This window comes from Lissotriton helveticus, chromosome 9 (assembly GCF_964261635.1).
Source record: "Lissotriton helveticus chromosome 9, aLisHel1.1, whole genome shotgun sequence".
Lineage (NCBI taxonomy): Eukaryota > Metazoa > Chordata > Amphibia > Caudata > Salamandridae > Lissotriton > Lissotriton helveticus.
This window is the reverse complement of record NC_136070.1, coordinates 148,057,225-148,066,834: the sequence shown is the minus strand read 5'-3', so window position 1 is coordinate 148,066,834 and position 9,610 is coordinate 148,057,225. Positions and strand designations below refer to the sequence as shown.

Genomic DNA, 9,610 nt, shown 5'->3' with positions numbered 1-9,610 from the left:
AAAACATAAATAACCATCGGTCATGGCAAGTAAAACATTTCCAAAATCCATTGGACCATAAACATAAACAGCAACTGAGTCCCAAGTAGCAACAGGAAGTTTAGACATATCTGGCTTCTCTGGAGATGGGTGTTGCCTCCCAGTTCACTGGCACAGGTGGCATGATTGTAAAATGTTTTCCACAAGTACATCTAGCGCAGGAAAACAGATTCATCATTTAGAAATGTTTTTGTTTTTCCTACATCTGTGTGACTTACATGTGCCATTTCAACAATGCTTTCTGTAGAGTATGTGGAACTATATTTTGAGCACCTCTGAGCAACAGACCACTAGTAAATATTGATAGTTCATTTTGAATCTGTTTACATGCTAAGGCATCCTTTGCTGCAACTCCTTTTGTAAATATGATAGCAGTATTGACATGTTTCCATCTGCCCTTCTTTAATATGCAAATTGTTTCTTGAAGCATGTTGTCTTTCAACAGTGCTTTTACAAGTCCAGATTTTTAGATTCTATCTGGAGTCCAATGTTCAATTATAAAGGCGATATACTCTTCTGCCATTGTCACATTTCTTTCTGTTGTGGAAGTGTAAGACAAGATAGATGGTTGGATTATTGCCTTTGCCGGGCTTGTGTACAATTTTGCAGTCATATTACATGAGACGAATACCCCATCTTTCTATTCTTGAAGGTATTTTTGCTTTAGGGTTCCTAAATAAAGTCAAAAGAATTTGATGATCTTTGACTATTGTGAATAGTTTTCCAAAAACGAAACAAATTATAATGTTAACAGGCCCACACAATGGCAAGGTTTTCCTTTTTGGGTTCAGAATATTCTTTTTCTATTGTAGTCAGACATCTGCTTGCATAAGGCACCACATGCCTTGGAGAATCTTTTCCTGGTCTGTGTTGTACTAAAATTGCTTCTATTCCAACTGGGTTCTCATCTACAATCAATTCAGCGCATACCTTTGAATCAAAATACACAATATTTTGCAGCTCTCACCTTTTTTTTTTAATTGTCATATTCTTGAGTCAAATTGAAACTTTGTCCTTTTGTTAATAGATCCCATACACTGATAGTTGCAAATTGAGGTATATTTTTTTGAAACAGTAGCTTGCCATACCTAAAAAGATCCAACTTCAGAAACATCAGTTAGCATGGAGTATTACATATTGAATCAATTTCTGATAGATCAGAACGCACTCCTTGCTTTGAAAAGATTTGACCACAAAATCAGTTTTATCTGTCCAACTCACATTTGTCGTTACAAACTCAATTTGACATTACATATTCCCCACTTTCAAAAGAAAAGGAAAGCGAATAAAAAATTAAGTAGCATTCGCGCTAAGAATTTTCAATTCTATTAAGGACACAGAGGCGAGGATTATGCTTCTCTTTCTTTTATTTTCTACTCACAGCAGCCAATGAAAATGTTTTGTATGCAAATAAAACTACATTTTCCATGATGCACAGCTATACATCACGTCCTTTATGACCCTATAAGATCCACCATATCCTGTTGCTGAGCCTCTTTCTTTGCTCGAACATTTTAGTCCAATATCATTAATTCAAACCCAAACAACCATCCTCTAACATGGAAGAACCAGAACCAACTGGAAAGTAAACGTCTTCTTAACCAGAAGTACTTCTATTCCATCTTCTTTTCAGAACCTGAAAGGAACAAAAGACAGGAAAAACCCGTAACTTCTACTTAAACAGAATATAAAGTACATACGGGTGGGCAAACATTACAAACATTGTAATATAACCAGGTGAGATAATCCTCGCCTCCGTGTCCCTAGTAGAATTGAAAATTCTTGGTGCGAATGCTAGCTAATTTTTTATTCTATTACAGGACCAGAGGCTTCTGATTCTGCTAGTTTAACGCTTATCAAACACAACTGAAGCTATACCACCCACCGGTTTATAATACAAATGTTTAAACGTAGACTCAGAAGACCAATCAGCAGATCTCATAATATATTGAATGGTAGAGCCCAACATAAAGGTTGTTGATGCCATGGCACCACGAACAGAATGTGCACCAAACAGTTGAGTATCAATACCAGCCTCTTGCATAATTGATTTTAACCATCTATCTATAGTAGCCACCGACACAGGTTTATAGGGCTTCTGCAATGCAATCAGTAATTGAACCATCAGGTCGGATAGACCGAGTACATTCCTTATAGGCCTAGAGGCACTGAACCACACACCATTTTGCATTTCCAGGAACGGCATGATATTTAACATTTCTGGACAATGTTTTAGTCCTGGCAGTAATGTTAAATGAAACTCCCTCCGGAGAAAATACTCTACCTGTAAGATCCAGAGCTTTCACGTCGGAGGAACGTCAACAGGCAGAAAGGCATACCAACATAGCTAACTTGCACTAAAGTTGTTAACAAATTATTAGTTGGCCATTTATCAAATAAGGAAAGAACTAGAGAAACATCCCACAGAGAGGAGTCTTTTGGTTTGGGAGGATTCGCTACCCTAATGCCCTTTAATAACTCTGTTGGCCTATACTTTGGGGTTTTTTATATGCGAAAATTGGTCTTTCTTTGGACTGCAAAGACGTTTTGCAGTGAAATGATACATAGAGGATACCCTAAGAAACTTTTAAAACATTCCTCGAAAAGGGCAAGATTCACGCCACGTGAATGCCTGCTTGAAGTCAAACCAAAGAAAGAGCTTGACAGGCTGGTCTGTATTACCACGTTTGGCCCTGACACACATTAAATGAGACAGGCTGTACTTAATAATTGGCACCTTCTGGAAGGATTAGAATGTGCATTTCCGCGACCAATTTTCACATATAAAAAAACCAAAGTATAGGCCAACAGATTGTAAGGGCCGATATGATTCCCGTTAAAAAAAAAAGTGATTTACTTGCCCAGTGGAATATGAAACCGGTGGAAGGACATCACAAATGCGGGAATTGCGTGGCGTGTCCGAGTACCATCAAAGGCAAAGAATTTCAGAACTGTGGAGTCAAGTGGAAACATGTGACTTTTACAAATTTCAGGACAAAGAACGTTGTGTACGTGGTAGAATGTCCATGTAAAAAAATTTACATAGGTAAAACCAACCAACAAGTAAATTTAAGAATCAGCCAACATAGATAGCGAATCAGGAAAAAGGTCATGACAGCCCCTATGGTTGAGCACTTTGTGGAGAAAAGCCATAGTGAAAATGACTTAAAATGGTCTATTCTCTTTTCCATAAATCAAGAAAAAAGACCGGTTGATGTTGACCGGGCACTATTGCAAAAGGAGGCATATTTAATTCTTAAGTTCAATTGTACACTGACAGGATTCAATAGCCTGACAGAATTATCAAGGATTTAAAAACCTTTCAGTAAATTATCAGGATAACTCGTTTTAGATAATTGTGTCTTTCACTTGCAATGATTGTCTGTGGCCTGGGCAATAACCTATTCAATGTGCTTGAGAATATCACTTGATGGTTATTCATAATAATTAAACGACGGACCGTAATCTACATGTTCCATAATTCCTTTGTTGGGCTTAAAGATAGAACCAGTAAGGTTTTGGTGAAAGGGCGCAACCATTTTATTTATATAAAAGACTAAAAGTACAATTGATTAGACAAACTAATATTTAAATTACAGGCAGCTGGGTTAACAACTGTAGCCACTAGCTCGATGCATCAGACGTTTGCTGACCGCTTGCTCTGCACGCATGGACTACATGTACCAGAATTCCATGCGAGACATCACATGATGAAAACTATGTATTCCAAAATGGCCACTGCCCTGATAGTGCAGGAGAAATGATCGTTTGGAACAAGAGTGGCAGTATTAGGTAAGCCACCCTATGTAGGGTTTATTAACCTTCAAATACAAATAACATGCACGCAGGATTACAATACGTATTCTTATTGCTCTTAGGATCGACCAAATAGTCATTGGAAATCAGCCAGGTATCTTGCGAGAAGTGTCAGCATACAAGCAGGTATGTTGTGGTAAACGTGCCGTTTTTTGGGGCAAATAGCGTGAAACTTGCGCTGTATTTTTACAGAATCTTTTTCGCTTTAGATTGTATCTGGCTGACATTGAAATGAAATACTGGGAATCCGCGCTCCTGCACTGGCTGCATCGAATAATTACATCCTTCGCATGTGTCTTAAGGTACGCGAGATAGCATACTGATCCAAAATAGTGATGCACATATGGTTGTAAGCATGTCTCTTTAATACACGCTCGAATTCTCTTTGATAGACTTTTCGAGTGGCTATCAGCTAATGACAGGTGCTTTTTTTGAATAAATTACATTGCATAATAAGATATAGGAGCAAGTGGCAATCAATTAATAAGTCCTAAATGTCTTTCTGCATTCTATACAGAAAATTGACAAAGCCCTGATGACAGTCCGGGAACTGGTTTCCCCGGACTAGAAACGCGTCGGCACACCAGAAGGAGCAAGCAAGATCATTAAGAGTTTAGATCAGCCACGGCTGATCTCCAAGTTATTTCTACCTTTGGTTTCTGCTCCTTTGTATTGACTTTGTCTTTTCTTTGGATAGTGATCAATTCAATTTAATGAAATTACAATGTTTTTTGTGTATTTGTAGAATGTTTTTTTGTGGAATGTATGAAATTTGTAAATATGTGGTTGTAAATAGTCATGTATTGTAATGGAAATATAACAAATGTATATTTTCCTTTTCTGTGAAATTCATAAAAAGTTCAAAAAAACTGATAAAGTAACCAGGTATAAAATAAAAAATACCGGGTCAAACTCAGAAATTGTGTTTGTCCTATCCATCAAAATAATTTTGGTTAAAGTTGTCGGGTGTAGGCACTTTTTTGTGATTTATGATCTGTCTGGGAATAGCCCGCAGAAATGACTGAATGGAAATTGTTAACCTAACGGTACGCTAAGCCTTCGGACGCTTTTTCTGATACGAAATTCACAACATGGGTAAGTCAGCCCCCACGGGATTCACGTGTCGTTCCACGCACCAACCAACCCAGCCCTCCCAACCCTTCCAGGCTGAAGAATAATGCTTCCTGGTGGAGGGAGCCCAGGCCTGGTTGATGAAAGCTGCAGCTTTGTCTGAAAATCCCGTATCTCCCATCTTTGCCTGAAAGCCTCCAGGACATCAGGGACAACTGTCCCGATAACACCATCGGGTGCATTTCTCCATGAGGGCCCTGAAGCATCGTCGAGGACCATTGGACCATCCTGGGCGAGTCGAAGCTCATCTCCAATAATATTGGGAACCAAGGCTGCGACTTCCAGAGGGGGGTTATTAGAATCACCTCCGCCAGCTGGCGGGTTACCTGTGATGTCACCCTGGGAATCAAGATGAAGGGGGGGAAAGGCGTAATTGAGGCCCCTGGACCAGTCCTGAGAAAAGGCATCCATTGTCATCGCTAACGGATCAGGCCTCCAGCTGAAGAACTTCTGCAGTTGTCGATTCAGCTAGACGCAAAGAGGTCTATCTCGCAGCTGCCTCATATCGCTTGCAGCCTACTGAATATCTGGGGCTGGAGCTTCCAATCGCTGTAGTCTTTGAGATAACGGGAGTTCCAGTCTGCTATTATGTTTTACTGCCCCGGAATGTAATCGGCAGGGATCGAAATCTGATGACTCAGGCAGTAATGCCAGAAGTCTTTCGCTATCTCCGCAAGCAGCGACGACCTCGTGCCTCCCAACTTGTTGATATACCTCACAGCTGAGATTGTGTCCATCCGAAGAAGGATGCAACAAGAAAGTTGTTTGGGGGCCAGAGTCCGGATCGCAAACGACCCCGCTCATAGCTCCAGACAGTTGATATGAAGCTCGCACTCGCGCAGGGACCACCGTCCCCCTGTGGAGATATCTCCGCAGTGCGCTCCCCATCCCCAACGGCTGGCGTCAGACTCTATAACCACCTCTGGTTGAGAGCGGAAGATGGCTCTGTCGTTCCACGCTTCCACCTGGGCCAGTCACCACTGAATCTCTTCTCGCACTTATTGGGAAAGGGGAATTAGGTCTGTGTAGGATCAGCCTTTTCGAAGGTGTTGAATCTTTAACCTCTGAAGGGCTCGATAATGAAGAGGGCCCGGGAATATCGCCTGAATGGAGGATGCCAGAAGACCCACAATTCTGCCAATCGTCCGCAGGGAGACTGTCTGCTTGGACAACAGAGTGGTGAGTTCCCTATTGATGTCCCTTAATTTTGACTGAGGAAGGCTCAGTTGGGCCGTCTGTGAATTTATGACAAACCCGAGAAAATCTACAGACAGAGGGACACAGGGCCGGTTTGGGTTTGTTGATCCCATATCCCAAATTTTGAAGCATAGACATGGTCATGCGCAAGTGCTGCGCAGCTAGAGCTGGAGTCTGAGCCATGATAAGTATACTGTTCAGATACACAATCATGCAGACTCCCTGCTCTCGTAAATGAGCTCTCAACGGTTTCATCACCTTGGTGAAGCACTACTGCGCTGAGGAAAGCCCGAAAGGAAGGACCAAGTATTCCAATCAATGGTTCTGCCAGGAAAAATACGGATTGACAGGTAGGCATCTTTCAGATCCAACCTGACCATCCAGTCTCCTTTCTTCAGTAAATCCGCCAAAAGATGGATACCTTCCATCTTGAAATGTTAATAGGTTATGAACTGGTTGAACTCCTTGAGATTCAATACTAACCTGTGTCCTCCTCCTTTCTTATGCACTAAGAACATATTGCTGCAGAAACTGTGAGGACCATCGTCGCAATAGGCAATCGCAGGTTTCTGCAGCAATTCTTCCAGTCCTGCATCTATAAAATCGCACTCTAGTTGGGAAAAAGAGAGCTGTCTGGGGTGAGTGACTTGGAATGGAGTCTGGTAAAATCCTAGTTGAAAACCCTGAATAGTCTGCAAAATCCATGCATCTTGTGAGATCAGAGCCCAATTGTGAGTGAAAAATTCAGTGCGACCCCCCCCAAGGGTAACAGAAATTTGTCGATAGCACTTACCTGCAGACTCTGGAGCATGGAAGCCTCTTCGGTGTCCGCCTCTGTTGAAATGTCTCCAGTTGAAACGCTGTCTGGTGGGAGAGAATGTTCCGATTTTGGAAAAGGTGATGGACAGAGTTTCTGAATGATGCAGAATACTCTTACCAAGTCAATAGATCATGGTTTTAATCCATCACTGTTTTTTAGCTCACTGCACCATCCCAGCTCAGAACCTGGCTATATGCAAATTAGTCTGTTCCTGTCCCAGTGCATGATGGGAACAGGGCAAACCAAACTACCAAGCCAATTCTTATACTGGGAAGGAAACAAGCTTCCGGGGACCGGTTTCTGGCATCACAGCCTTCTTCGGCCCGGCTTGCTTGAATCCTGATGGTGCAATGAGCAAGGGACTCACGTCTGAGTATACCCTCCCACACATAGTGTGGATAAAATCGATTTTGGAAAAGGTGATGGACAGAGTTTCTGAATGATGCAGAATACTCTTACCAAGTCAATAGATCATGGTTTTAATCCATCACTGTTTTTTAGCTCACTGCACCATCCCAGCTCAGAACCTGGCTATATGCAAATTAGTCTGTTCCTGTCCCAGTGCATGATGGGAACAGGGCAAACCAAACTACCAAGCCAATTCTTATACTGGGAAGGAAACAAGCTTCCGGGGACCGGTTTCTGGCATCACAGCCTTCTTCGGCCCGGCTTGCTTGAATCCTGATGGTGCAATGAGCAAGGGACTCACGTCTGAGTATACCCTCCCACACATAGTGTGGATAAAATCGATTTTGGAAAAGGTGATGGACAGAGTTTCTGAATGATGCAGAATACTCTTACCAAGTCAATAGATCATGGTTTTAATCCATCACTGTTTTTTAGCTCACTGCACCATCCCAGCTCAGAACCTGGCTATATGCAAATTAGTCTGTTCCTGTCCCAGTGCATGATGGGAACAGGGCAAACCAAACTACCAAGCCAATTCTTATACTGGGAAGGAAACAAGCTTCCGGGGACCGGTTTCTGGCATCACAGCCTTCTTCGGCCCGGCTTGCTTGAATCCTGATGGTGCAATGAGCAAGGGACTCACGTCTGAGTATACCCTCCCACACATAGTGTGGATAAAATCGATTTTGGAAAAGGTGATGGACAGAGTTTCTGAATGATGCAGAATACTCTTACCAAGTCAATAGATCATGGTTTTAATCCATCACTGTTTTTTAGCTCACTGCACCATCCCAGCTCAGAACCTGGCTATATGCAAATTAGTCTGTTCCTGTCCCAGTGCATGATGGGAACAGGGCAAACCAAACTACCAAGCCAATTCTTATACTGGGAAGGAAACAAGCTTCCGGGGACCGGTTTCTGGCATCACAGCCTTCTTCGGCCCGGCTTGCTTGAATCCTGATGGTGCAATGAGCAAGGGACTCACGTCTGAGTATACCCTCCCACACATAGTGTGGATAAAATCGATTTTGGAAAAGGTGATGGACAGAGTTTCTGAATGATGCAGAATACTCTTACCAAGTCAATAGATCATGGTTTTAATCCATCACTGTTTTTTAGCTCACTGCACCATCCCAGCTCAGAACCTGGCTATATGCAAATTAGTCTGTTCCTGTCCCAGTGCATGATGGGAACAGGGCAAACCAAACTACCAAGCCAATTCTTATACTGGGAAGGAAACAAGCTTCCGGGGACCGGTTTCTGGCATCACAGCCTTCTTCGGCCCGGCTTGCTTGAATCCTGATGGTGCAATGAGCAAGGGACTCACGTCTGAGTATACCCTCCCACACATAGTGTGGATAAAATCGATTTTGGAAAAGGTGATGGACAGAGTTTCTGAATGATGCAGAATACTCTTACCAAGTCAATAGATCATGCTTTTAATCCATCACTGTTTTTTAGCTCACTGCACCATCCCAGCTCAGAACCTGGCTATATGCAAATTAGTCTGTTCCTGTCCCAGTGCATGATGGGAACAGGGCAAACCAAACTACCAAGCCAATTCTTATACTGGGAAGGAAACAAGCTTCCGGGGACCGGTTTCTGGCATCACAGCCTTCTTCGGCCCGGCTTGCTTGAATCCTGATGGTGCAATGAGCAAGGGACTCACGTCTGAGTATACCCTCCCACACATAGTGTGGATAAAATCGATTTTGGAAAAGGTGATGGACAGAGTTTCTGAATGATGCAGAATACTCTTACCAAGTCAATAGATCATGGTTTTAATCCATCACTGTTTTTTAGCTCACTGCACCATCCCAGCTCAGAACCTGGCTATATGCAAATTAGTCTGTTCCTGTCCCAGTGCATGATGGGAACAGGGCAAACCAAACTACCAAGCCAATTCTTATACTGGGAAGGAAACAAGCTTCCGGGGACCGGTTTCTGGCATCACAGCCTTCTTCGGCCCGGCTTGCTTGAATCCTGATGGTGCAATGAGCAAGGGACTCACGTCTGAGTATACCCTCCCACACATAGTGTGGATAAAATCGATTTTGGAAAAGGTGATGGACAGAGTTTCTGAATGATGCAGAATACTCTTACCAAGTCAATAGATCATGGTTTTAATCCATCACTGTTTTTTAGCTCACTGCACCATCCCAGCTCAGAACCTGGCTATATGCAAATTAGTCTGTTCCT

At 42.5% G+C, this 9,610-nt stretch overlaps 1 protein-coding gene across 1 annotated transcript in view; it reads right to left on the bottom strand.

Annotated features, from left to right (window-relative positions):
* Window positions 1-216: 216 nt before the first annotated feature.
* Window positions 217-9,610, bottom strand: part of LOC144781045 (acyl-coenzyme A thioesterase 5-like) — a 101,467-nt gene continuing 92,073 nt past the window's right edge. Inside the window, exon 4 of the mRNA XM_078659665.1 lies at window positions 217-1,675. Coding sequence (XP_078515791.1) covers window positions 1,653-1,675 — 23 coding nt within the window. The 3' untranslated portion in view covers window positions 217-1,652. The remainder of the gene's footprint in view (window positions 1,676-9,610) is intronic.